General features: G+C 38.1%; 1 protein-coding gene across 7 annotated transcripts in view; it reads left to right on the forward strand.

Moving 5' to 3' along the window:
- Positions 1-11191, forward strand: part of NUP153 (nucleoporin 153) — a 76530-nt gene extending 65339 nt beyond the window's left edge. For all 7 annotated transcript variants that reach the window (XM_072945618.1, XM_072945617.1, XM_072945619.1 and 4 more), the window contains 4 exons: positions 1278-1634; positions 2310-2582; positions 9563-9731; positions 10063-11191. In XM_072945618.1, coding sequence (XP_072801719.1) covers positions 1278-1634; positions 2310-2582; positions 9563-9731; positions 10063-10147 — 884 coding nt within the window. In that variant the 3' untranslated portion in view covers positions 10148-11191. The remainder of the gene's footprint in view (positions 1-1277; positions 1635-2309; positions 2583-9562; positions 9732-10062) is intronic.
- Positions 11192-12500: the final 1309 nt, after the last annotated feature.

Consider the following 12500-nt stretch of genomic DNA (forward strand, 5'->3'; position numbering starts at 1 on the left):
AAAAACTAATTTATAAATTATTATTTAGAAAAGAATAAAAATGAGATGGGTCTAATCAAATGTATTTGTGGTATCACTATACTGTTTATTGAAATGGACATTTTTAACCTTCCTATATTACAACTTGAAAGTGAGCCAACATGCTCCATTTTATGTAAATTCTACCAGTACCCATACCATAATGTGATGAGCTCCGTCTGGTAGATAGTATTGGAACTGAGATTATTGGAACAAGTTTTAAAAAAAGTCTTCAGTAAGGTAGCTGGATTCAGGGTCAGTGTATAAAAAATCAATAGCTTTCCTCCCAATCAATAATAAATATTTGGATAACATACCTCATTTGTATTTTCTAAGATTTACAATTTGTATTTTATAGTATCAACAGAACCTGCAACATGCTTAAATAGTTAAGAGAACAAAAAATACACATATTTTACACCTATTTCTGAATGAGAATATCCTTTACTCCCCATCTTACCCCAATATAATTCCACTTCTTAGAGGAATTTTTGTGGCACTTGACAAGCTTAAGCGAATTCTAAAATTCGTATGGAGGGGAAAGTGGACAAGAAATTTGGGGTAAATGAAAAAGAATATGAAAATGAATATATATACATGACTGGGGCATTATGCTGTACCCCAGAAATTGACACATTGTAACTGACTATACTTCAATCAGAAAAGAAATTTTGGGTAGAAGGGCAGACGTGGTCAGTTTTGACCTACTAATATCAAACCATACTGCAAAGCTACAATATCTAAAAGAGTCTGGTAACAGTAACTAGAGAAAACAAAGATACATGTATTTGGAAGTTTAATGTGTCATAAAACTGGAGTTAGAAATTAGTGAACAGAGGGTACACTAGTCAATAAAGGCTGCAGAGAAAATCGGATCCCATTAAGGTAAATGGAAATTACAATCCTGCTAACATAAATTGCAAAATCAAATTTATAAAGGTATAGCTATCTCCCACTCTTGGAATTTGCTATCCAAATACAATATCAAGTTAGATTTGGACTTAAGGAATATTTTTAATTAATCTGAATGCTGAAGGTTTTGCTATGTAAGAAAATCCATAAGCCATAAAAGAAAAGATGAATGTATTTAACTACATCAAACTTTAATATGACAGACGTCTATTCAGTGAACGGACCTATAAGAATAATGAACGATTCTGTTTTCCAATGGGCTCTTAGACTCTAGGGTAGGAAAAAATGCTTTTTGGCATTACTTGTTCTTAAAGATTTTTGTTTATTTCTTAATTTCTGTCTTGCAGATCAAGGTTCAGCAAAGCCAGTTTTTAGTTTTTTGAACAACAATTCCTCTAATTCAAGTACACCAGCCACTGTAGCTAGTGGCGGCCTGTTTGGCAGTTCCACCTCGACCTCCAGTGCGCCTGTGCATGCCTTTGTGTTTGGACAGGCCAGCAATCCTGTGAGCAGCTCTGCCTTTGGTAACTCTGCCGAGTCCAGTACATCTCAGTCTTTGCTGTTTTCTCAAGAGAGCAAACCAGCAACCACGTCGAGCAGTGGTTCAGCTGTCACCCCATTTATCTTCGGTCCAGGAGCCAGCAGTAATAACACTGGAACCTCTGGTTTCAACTTTGGAGCTACAACTACATCTAGCTCTGCAGGTACATTTAAAAAAGAAAAAAAGGTTATAGTTGCATTGGCTTTCATTATAAGTAGATCAGCTCTTTGCAGATGATATAGCAGGTTTTCACAGAAGAGCGTGGCTGCCTTTGGATCATCTCTACCCAGGATGTTGTGATTATTCATTATGTGGAATAATGTACATCTTGTGTTCAAGTTTAATGCAATTAACTCTTGGAAGTGGTTCTTCTAATCTCATTAGGAATGTAATCGTTAGATTTTCCAAGTGGTTTTGTTTTTGAAATATTAAGTTGTAAATAGCCAGACGCTGGGGATTATTTTATTAGACAATAGTTCTCATTACTCAGTAGATACATGATCACAACATTAGCTGATTTCTGCAGTCTTAAATTTCTGATGGGAGATTAGTTGTCTTCCTACATATATTTCTTTGCCTAAAAAATTCTGGCTTCCAAGGTAGGAGTCTTGTTAATAGAAATTTTTGTTTGTATGGATTCTGTATGGTTTTACTAAATCACGGTAGAGAGAATTGTATTCTTAATCATTATTCAGAACTTGTCTTGATGAGATTTGGTCAACAAGGTAAAAGTCTGAAAAGAAGCTTGAAATTTGCTTTTCAGTTCATAGAGCTTTCTTGATTGAGGATTATCTCAGTTTAGCCATCGTGGTGACTCAGTGTTTCTGTGGGCCTCTAGGATCCTCCTTTGTGTTTGGCACTGGACCTTCAGCACCATCTGCCAGTCCAGCCTTTGGTGCTAACCAGACCCCAACATTTGGACAAAGTCAAGGTGCCAGCCAGCCTAATCCCCCAGGCTTTGGATCCATGTCGTCTTCAGCAGCATTATTTTCTGCTGGTTCTCAGCCTGCACCACCTACTTTTGGGACGGTGTCCAGCAGTAGCCAACCTCCTGTGTTTGGGCAGCAGCCTGGTCAGTCTGCATTTGGCTCTGGAACAGCTCCTAATTCCAGTAAGTATGTAGTAGTGATGTAGTTTGTATTCATACTTGGGTTCTGTATGTCTTAACATTTGTTTCTTTGAACTTTGAAACTATGCATGTCCTTTTTTTGTTGTTTTTAACTATCTCCTGTACTTGGCAGAATAGAGACATATATGTTTGGATTTACCTATGAACAACATTCCCAACTTTCACACAATTAAGCATTTTTAAGGTATGAAAGTGTTTGATTAAAATATAATTATTTCTCACTCTTTGATTTAGCAATGGGATTCATTCAGTCCTGGTTCTCCCCATCTAAATTTTGGGGCACACTAGTCTAGATTTGAACTATATTTTCTAATCCTCTTCATGATTGAATTTACCTTGGAAAGTTGTACCGCAGCTCCACTGCCGTTTCCTGGGACAGTCTGGCCGAGGTGCCTCATGGCACTTTCTATCTGATGATGCTAGCCTTTCACTTGATTTGCATATTTAAACAGACATTCTTGTGGCCTTTTTAATATGGCTGATCACACTGTATTACGATGATATATTTCCTCAAAATTGCACTATGTGTGTTTTTCTAATTGTGAAATACAACCTCACTTAGAACTAAGCATGAAACACAAATGAACAGTGTCAATACTGAAGCAAATGCTCTGTGACCACCCCAGGGACCCCTTCTGTAGCCCTTGTGTTCACTTTCCTCGCTCTGGTGGTATCTTGGCTTTTATGGGCATCACTTTTCTTGGGTTTTATTTAAGGTTAATTGCCAATACATGCATCTCTGGAAAATACAGTTTTGCCTGATTTTTGACTGTATAAATGGAATCTTACTGTATTCAGTCTTTTGTTTTTCTTTTTCTTCTCTTTTCTTTTTTTGGGGGGTGGGAGGTGGTCATTAGGTTTATTTATTTATTTTTACTGTAAGTACTGGGCGTTGAACTCAGGGCCTCATGTATGCTAAGCATGTGCTCTGCCACTGAGCTATACCGTCCCCTGAGAATTTTGTTTTAAACTACTTTTTTCTGGGGGAGGGTTAATTAGGTTTATTTGTTAATTATTATTCATTTTCAGACTCAACAGAAGTACTGGGAATCGAACCCAGGATCTCATGCGTGCTAAGTGCCTGCTCTACCACTAAGCTGTACCCTCCCCCTGTATTGATTCTTGCTTCTTTCACTGTCTTATTTCTAAGGTTCATCCATGTTATTGCGTATAGTTTGTTCATTTTCTTCACTGTAGAGTAAAGCACAGGGTGAATATTACCACATTTTATCTATATACTGTTGATGAATGTTTGAGTTACTCTTAGCTTCTAGGGAATGCAGCTCTAGCTCTGCACACTCTTGTGTATGTGCTTTGGGACACGCATGTATGTTTCTGTAAGGTGTACACTGGGAAAGGGATTGTGATTAAAAGGCATGCATCTTATGCTTCAGAAGATAACAAACTTTTTCTAATGGCTTGTGCCAGTTCACATCCTATCAGCATTATATGAGGATTCTCATATTTGAACTCTACTTGATTTCATTTTTTGTGAGTTCTTTTTATAAGTTTTTTGGGCCGTTTTTATAATCGTTTTGCTTATTGATTTGTAGAAGTTCTTATATATTCTGGATATTAGTATTTTGTCAGTTAGTACCTATAGCAAAATTTCTCCTGTTTTGTGACGTGTTAACCATTTTAGTCAGGATTTTTAAATATGTTTTTTTCTCCTCCCATTATGGAATTAGAGTTTAGCTTTCTTTCACAGAGGTAGCATTGCCCTCAGTCCTATTACAAGTGACACTGTGTGGTTAGATCAGTGTGCTGCATATACAAATGCTGTGTGATGTACTGTGATTTTCTTTCCTGTACAGAATTTTGGTTTTTTCCAGCATCAGTGATTCCCTCTTTTTATTAACATTTTCTTCTCCTATTTGTTTAGATCTCATCTCAGTTATTTGAGGGACATTGGCTGGTTTTCAGTATCTAAAAATTTCTTACATAGTTTTTAAAAAAGTTTTTGGATTGGTTTTTAGTTTTTTTTAATTGAGATAGTTGATGTGCAATATTATATTAGTTACAGATGTACACAATGTTTAAAGGTTATATTCCATTTAATACTGACTGTATTCCGTCTGTGGTATCATATATTTTTGTAGCTTACTTATTTTATACAAAATAGTTTGTACCTGTTAATTTCCTACCCCTATTTTGCACTCCTCCTCCTCTGGTAACCACTAGTTTATACTCTATATCTGTGAGTCTGTTTCCTTTTTGTTATATTCACTATAGTGTTTCACTTTTTAGATTCCACGTGCAAGTGATACCATACAGTATTTGTCCTTTTCTGTCTGACTTAAATTAACTTCACTTAATACGCTCCAAGTCCATCCATGTTGCAAAGGGCAAAATTTCATTCTTTTTTATGACTGAGTACAGTTTTCCGCTGTGTGTGTATGCATCTGTTCATCTGTTGATGGACACTTAGGTTGCTTTCATATCTTGGCGGCTGTAAGTAGTGCTGCCGTGAACATTGGGGTACATGTATCATTTTGAATTAGTGTATTTAGGTCTTTTGGGATATATACCCAGAAGTGGAATTGCTGGGTCATGGTAGTTCTATTTTTAGTTTTTTGAGAAACTGTCATACTGTTTTCCGTAGTGGCTGCACTGTTTGTTATTTGTGGCCTTTCTGATGATAGCCATTGTGACAGGTGTAAGGTGATACCTCATTATAGTTACAGTTGGCATTTCTATGATGATTAATGATGTTGAGCATCTTTTCATGTGCTTGTTTCCCATCTGTATATCTTCTTTGGAAAAATGTCTGTTCAGGTCTTTGGAATTGTTTGATGTTAAGTTGTATGAGCTGTTTATATATGATGCATATTAATCCCTTATTGGTCATATCATTAGCAAGTGTTTTCTCCCATTCAGTAGGCTGTCTTTTCATCTTGTTGATGATTTCCTTTTTTGTAGAAAAGCTTTTAATCTAATTGAGTCCCATATGTTTACTTTTACTTTTATTTCCTTTGCTTTAGGAGATAAAGCCAAAAAAATTTTGTTACGATTTATGTCAGAATGTTCTGCCTGTGTTTTCTTCAAGAAGTTTTGTGGTTTCTGGCCTTACATTTAGGTCTTTCATCTATTTTGAGTTTATTTTTATAAACGGTGTGAGAAAATATTCTGATTTCATTCTTTTACATGTAGCTGTCCAGTTTTTCCAGCACCACTTATTGAAGAGACTGTTTTTTCTCCATTGTATATTCTTGCCTCCTTTGTTATAGATTAATTGACCATAAGTGTATGGGTTTATTTCTGGGCTCTGTTCCATTGATCTGTGTGTCTGGTTTTGTGTCAGTACCATACTGTTTTGATTACTGTAGTTTTGTAGTATAGTCTGAAGCCAGGGAGTGTTACTCCTCTAGCTCTGTACTTTCTCGAGATTGTTTTGGCTATTTGGGATCTTATGTGTTTCCATACAAATTTTAAAATTATTCTGTTTCTGTGAAAAATGCCCTGGGTATTTTGATAGGAATTGCATTAAATCTGTAGATTGCTTTGGATAGTGTAGTCATTTTAACAATATTACATCTTTTAATCCGTGAAGACGGTGTATTTTTCCATCTATTTGTGTTCAGTTTCTTTCATCAGCGTCTTAGAGTTTTCCGAGTACACATCTTTTACTTCCTTAGGTAGGTTTATTCCTAGATATTTTATTCTTTTTGGTGCGATGGTAAATGGGATTGTTTCCTTAATTACTTTTTCTGATATTTCATTATTGAGTATAGAAATGCAACAGATTTCTATATATTAGTTTTGTGTCCTGAAACATTACTGAGTTCATTGATGAGCTTTAGTAGTTTTCTGGTGGAATCTTTAGGATTTTCTATGTATAATACTGTGTCTTCTGCAAACAATGACAGTTCTCTTTTCCAATTTGGATTCCCTTTATTTCTTCTCTGATAGCTGTGGCCAAGACTTCCAATACTATGTTGAATAAAAGTGGTGAGAGTAGGCACCCTTGTCTTGTTCTAAATCTTAGAGAAAATGCTTTCAGTTGAGTATGGTGTTAGCTGTGGGTGGTCAAATATGGCCTCTATTATGTTGAGGTATGTTCCCTCTTTGCCCACTTTCTGGACAGGTTTTATCACAAATGGATGTTGAATTTTGTCAAAAGCTGTTCCTGCATCTATTAAGATGATCATATGATTTTTATTCAGTTTTATTACAGTTTGTTAACGTGGTGTATCACATTGGATTTTGGATACTGAAAAATCCTTGCATCCCTGGGGTTCATGGTATGTGACCCTTTTAATGTATTCTGGGATGTGGTTTGCTAATATTTTGTTGAGGATTTTTCCGTATGTGATCATTAGTGATATTGGTCTGTAATTTTCTTTTTTCGTGGTATCTTTGTCTGGTTATGGTATCAGGGTGATGGTGGTCTTCACATAATTTTTAACCTGTTCCTGCCACTGGGCTTCCTGGGCCTGCTGTTCATGGTCTTGGGGGTCTCTTTAAAAACCATTCTAACGGATTCCTTTTAGCTTCCTCTTACAGGAATCTGTTTCCTGGATATCGTGACTTCTTCCTTCTTATTCCCTTGTTTTGAGAGAGTTTATCTTTCTTAAGGGCTCAAAGAAGAAAATTTTGAGACCTTACATTTCTGGAAGGATCTTTATTCTGCCCCCATGCTTGGTAACATTTTGGTAGAATGTAGATTTAGATTGGAAATCATTTTCGTAATTTTGAAAACATTTCTCCATTGTGGACATTTTGGCTCCCAGAATTGCTCTGTCTCCTCTAACCCCCATATTGGCTTTTAAAAAAATTGTTTTTTTAACTTTCCCCTTTCCCTCCACTTTTTGTCTTTGTCGTACTTTCTGGAGAGATTTCTTCAATTTGTCTTTAACCACACCTATTGAGATTTTTACTTCGGCTAGTATTACTTTTTAATTTCCAAATGGTCCTCTATTCTCTGTAGATGTTTCCTTTTTATATCCTCTGCTTCTGTTTTAGAATTGTTACCTATTGATTGTTTAAGGATGTTAATGATGAGGTTGGTTTTCTTTGCTTGTTTTTTCTTAATGCTTTTGCTTAGCTAGTTTTCTCCTAATTCTTTTTCTTATTATTGTTTTCGTCTTATGAGACACTTCCCTCAAATGTCTGGTGCTTCCTGACTTGCAGTGCTTGGTGGGGTCTGTTGTTGCTGTTTGTAAATTGTAGTAAGAATGTTTAACGTGAGATCTGTCTCTCCTGTGAACAAACGAAGTGCACGCAAGGCAGTGTTGTGGACTGTAGGCACGACGTTGTCCCAGATCTCTTACAGAACTGAAAGTTCATACCTGCTGAATAGCAGCTCCCTTCCTCCACAGCCACCATTCTTCTCCCAGCCCTCCGCAGTTGGGTTGTTTTAGACCTCATGGCAGTGAAATCACGCAGTGCATGTTCGTCTGTGACTGGCTTGTCTCACTTAGCATAACATCTATGTCCTCTAGACGCGTCCGGGATTTCCCATAGTCCAAGATTAATAATACACAGTTTTTCTTTCTCTCTGCATCTGTCGGTGGACATTTAGGTTGTTTCTGTGTCTTGGCCATTGTGAGTAATGCTGCGGTGAATAAGAGAGTCGTACCTTTTTGAGGTCAGAATTTCAAATCTTTCGGGTAAATGACCAAAATAGGATTGCTAGATCATAAGACAGTTCTATTTCTAAGTTTTTTTTTTTTTTTTAATTTCTCAGTTTTTGAGGAACCTCCAATACTGTTCCATAGTGGCTGCACCAACTTACATTCCTGCCAATAATTCACAAGAGTTCCCCTTTCTCCACAGCCTGCTTGTTATTTCCTATCTTTCTGGTAATAGCCATTCTGAGGGGTGTGACGTGACACCTCCTAGTGGTTTTGATTTGCATATTCCTGATGATCAGGGAGGGCGAGCATCTTTTCATACACCAGTTGGCTATTTGTATGTTTTCTTTGGATAAATATCTATGCAAGTTGTTTGCGTATTTTTAAATTTGGTTATTTGGGGGTTTTGTTTGTTTTATTTTTGTGTGATTTTTTTTTTTTTAAATCAGGGCAGGGCACCTAAGTATATACCCCTTGATCATTCTTTGTACATGGATAGGGCTTACGGATCTTGAATGTCGTTGTAGCTTTATTTACCTGGCCTGTTTGCCTGGGGAGACCTGGGTGGTAGTGTCTTTAGGTCTTTCCTTTTAGACTGTGAGATTCCACAGAGAAGGTCCCTCCAGCCTCCTGCCTGGAGGGCACGTGCACTCACGATGGACAGTCCTCTGGGAGCTGAGTCCGGGAGGGGGGCTGCAGGTCTCAGTATTCATCACATCCACCTCCTCATCCTCCTCCTCTCCTCAGTATGGTCCCCTTGCCCCAGTCCAGGGGCCTGTCTAGAGACGGAAGTTCTGCTCTTCTGCTGAGGTCGAGGGGGGCAGTTATCATCCTGTTTGGTGCTGGGGAGGCATTGACCTGGGTATCTGCTTCTTAAATGGGTTTTCTACCCCCCACCCTTGTTTTTCCAGTCACCCCTTTCTTCTCACTTGAAGAAGAACCTGGAACGTGCACTTCTGAGAATGTTCAGTGTCAGCGGCGTGGCTCCTGTGGCTCTCCCTTGCTGCTAGTTTTGTGTCTGGCTCCAGCCAACCTCCCAGCTTCTAAATTTGGTGCTCTTGTCTCCTCTTTCCCTGTCTTTGTAAAAATCCCTTTATTGTTACCGTAACATAATTTTTGCAGAAGATAGAGTTGTGTGTTTGTTGACTTTGCTATCTTTAACCGGAAGTCCACTCTGCCCTTTCCCCTCGGTCATGGGTAAGCTGGGTCAGTTGTTGGAAGGTGTCAGGTATGTACTATGTGACAATGGAGAAAATACTTAATTTTAATTTTCTTTAAGTGACCCTAAGAGAGCTTAACCCTTTATCTGTTTTTGTATTTAAAGGTCTGAGTCATTACTAGGAAAGTGAGCGTTTTTACCTTAATGAAGTTCTTCTGCTTCTGTTATAGGTTCTGCTTTCCAATTTGGCAGCAGCACTACAAGTTTCAATTTCACAAACAATAATCCATCAGGAGTATTCACATTTGGTGCGAATCCCAGCACACCTGCAGCCTCGGCCCAGCCCTCCGGCTCGGGGGGCTTTCCATTTAACCCATCTCCAGCGGTGTTTACTGTGGGGTAAGAAAACTCTGTTGAAATGGAGAATTTAACATGATGAGGGCATGTACGTGTATTTCAGCATGTGTGTTTTTAAAGTCACCAAGGTGCTGTGCAGTTCAGGTAAAATCAAGTATGTTCTCCATCAGTGTGCCATGTTACAATTTTGGAGGATCATAGCCTGGGAAAAACAGCAGGAGGGTGTGTGTGGGGGGTGGATGTTGAGGGTGTCACGCGGAACAGAAAGCACTGCTTGCTTGAACAGTGTTCCCCGTTACTGGTCACACTTAGTGTTATGATTGTGAAATTTTCTCAGCATCACGTCACATTATGAAGTTTTTATTTTTCACAGGTCAAATGGGAAAAATGTGTTCTCTTCTTCTGGAACTTCAGTTTCTGGTCGCAAGATAAAGACTGCTGTTAGACGCAAGAAATAAAGGTCATGGTGGTGGTATTCACACCGTTCTAACAACAGCTGGTGGCCTGCTTTCACATACTGACTTGTACTGTGTGCTGGGTTATCTGAACTCAGATCTGCCCAAGGACTTCTTTAATTGTGGAATTCTCCTCCTTTTTCTTTCTTTACAGAAGCCCCAACCTCACCTCTCCCACCTCCTTTTTAAAAAATAATAGCTAGACTGGTGACTGATTCTCAGCAAAAATATTTTATGATCCAACAGATTATTCACTGATTTGGCCTTGGCTGGCTGAACCCAGGATAGAGCCTGCGCGGAGAATGGCTTTGTATAGACTTCTTCGTCTGCACCACGTGTGCGTTGACATGCGTTTGTGGAACGCATCGAAATTGTAATTATATCTGAGGAATTCTGTATAGATTAGAGGATATTGAAATGAATGATTTCTATGCTGAGTTTGTGCTGGTGTATGTGTGAAGTGAGTGAGTTGGGTGTATTGTGCACTAAAATTTTCTGATAGAAGAAGCCTGATTAAAGAATGGTCCGTGGTAAGGACTTGTTAGATCTAGTTCGTTCTCCATTTAATAATTATATGCTATTTCTATATTGTCATTCTTCTGACTATCACCTGTCTTGCCTTTTTCATTATTTTATTATGAAACTTGTGTAAATACAGTTTTGTTTCTGTACTTTTTTGGCATAACATAAATCTGTGAACTTGAAATTTTAATTTTGTGTTAGAAAATTTTTTTGTTGTTTGTTTAGTCTTGTCTCAGATTTTATTATGTAAATCCCATTATTCAAAGTTGCCTAAATCCATTTGGAAATCTTTAAAAAAAAATTGGGGATTCTTAAAGTGAATTTATTGGCTTTTCTGATCCAGTTTTGTTTGGACCAAAAACCAGTATTGTACAAAGTATTAAGCATATATTTTTATATTTACTGAAATGGACTGTGGTGACTTTGGATAATAAGGAAAAGTTTAATATTAAAGCCATGTTTATTACAGTATAATTAACATGTTAAACCATGGGATAAATGCCATCAATAAAAGATTATGAAATACTTTTTGTTCTAGTGTTAACTCCTAGTGAAGGTACGAGTGTTAATGAAAGGAAACCTTTTTATAAAGGTTTACAGTGGTCAGAAGAGAAATTCCAAAGAATACATTGAAGTGATTGGGACAACTCCTAAGTGAAGGAGAAGTGTCAGAAGGTAGCCTGCTTTTTGTCTGGTGCTAGGAATCATGCCTACTTTGCATATAAAGTGACATACCTTTTTAAAAGTTGAAAATAAACACACACAACCGTTTCTGTTTGTACTTGTATCTTCCTTGATAGGTGACTGGACAGTGTTTCTTGATCGAGTTCTTAGAGGCACATGCCCAAAGTAAACCCCCCAAAACTTCAGTGACCCTTTGTGGAATTTCTTTTGGATTATTTTACCAAATTTTTTTTTTAACTAGATTTCTCTCCTATGGTCCATAAAGGAGCTCTTGGGACAGCATTTGATAATCTTAGTCTTCAATTTGAATGTACAGCTATTTTGTGGCGACTTTATTTTGCTACACTTCTGGTTGAGTCTAAATTCAGAACTTTAAAATGTTTAGGGCTGTATTCAGGATTTAGGACTTCCGTTTTCATCTTGATTGCTGTAACTCTCGGGCTGCACGTGGCAGCTGTAGAATATATTCGTGGTAGCAGCTCCATCCTCAAACCTTCCCGACTTAGCCCAGCAGAGGTATCTCCTTACCAGACTGGCTCAGGCTGTAGACCCACTGCTGACCCACTCCCTGCAGCTGTAACGGCAGCCACAGCCAGGCTCGGGTTCCATGCTCCGTACGCAAGTGGAAGTCGAGCGCTGTTTGTGGAAGGGGAAACACGATGGCAAGAAAACAACAAAAGCCCACTTTCTCAAGCTGGACCAGTGAGGAATTTAACTGAAAATAATCTCCGAAGGTAAGAAAACCGTATGCAGAAAGACTGAATAACCAGGTATGTTTATACAGTTTGGTTGCTTCAGAAGGGGGTCACCCATGGTCGCCCGTTCTCAGTGCACATCAGCATGCTTGGTGGTGGGGGTGTGTCAGATGTACATGCTAGGTCTTCCTCACCAGAGATTCGTGACTCACTGGATCTAGATAGGGTCCAAAAATCATTAAATAAGCGCCTGGAAGACTTCGGATACACGCGGTCCAGGCACACCACTTTTTTAAGTCCTGGGTTGTTTTGATTAAGTTACAGTTTGGGGCATTAAGAAAGAAAAAGTACAATTCAGACAACGGAAATAAGTCTTTAAACTAGCTGTTAGTACTTGTTGCAAATTTCTTTCCTGAAGTTGTTAATGTAATTAGGATTTTATTACTTGAAATGTG

Source organism: Vicugna pacos, chromosome 20 (assembly GCF_048564905.1).
Source record: "Vicugna pacos chromosome 20, VicPac4, whole genome shotgun sequence".
Taxonomy (NCBI): domain Eukaryota; kingdom Metazoa; phylum Chordata; class Mammalia; order Artiodactyla; family Camelidae; genus Vicugna; species Vicugna pacos.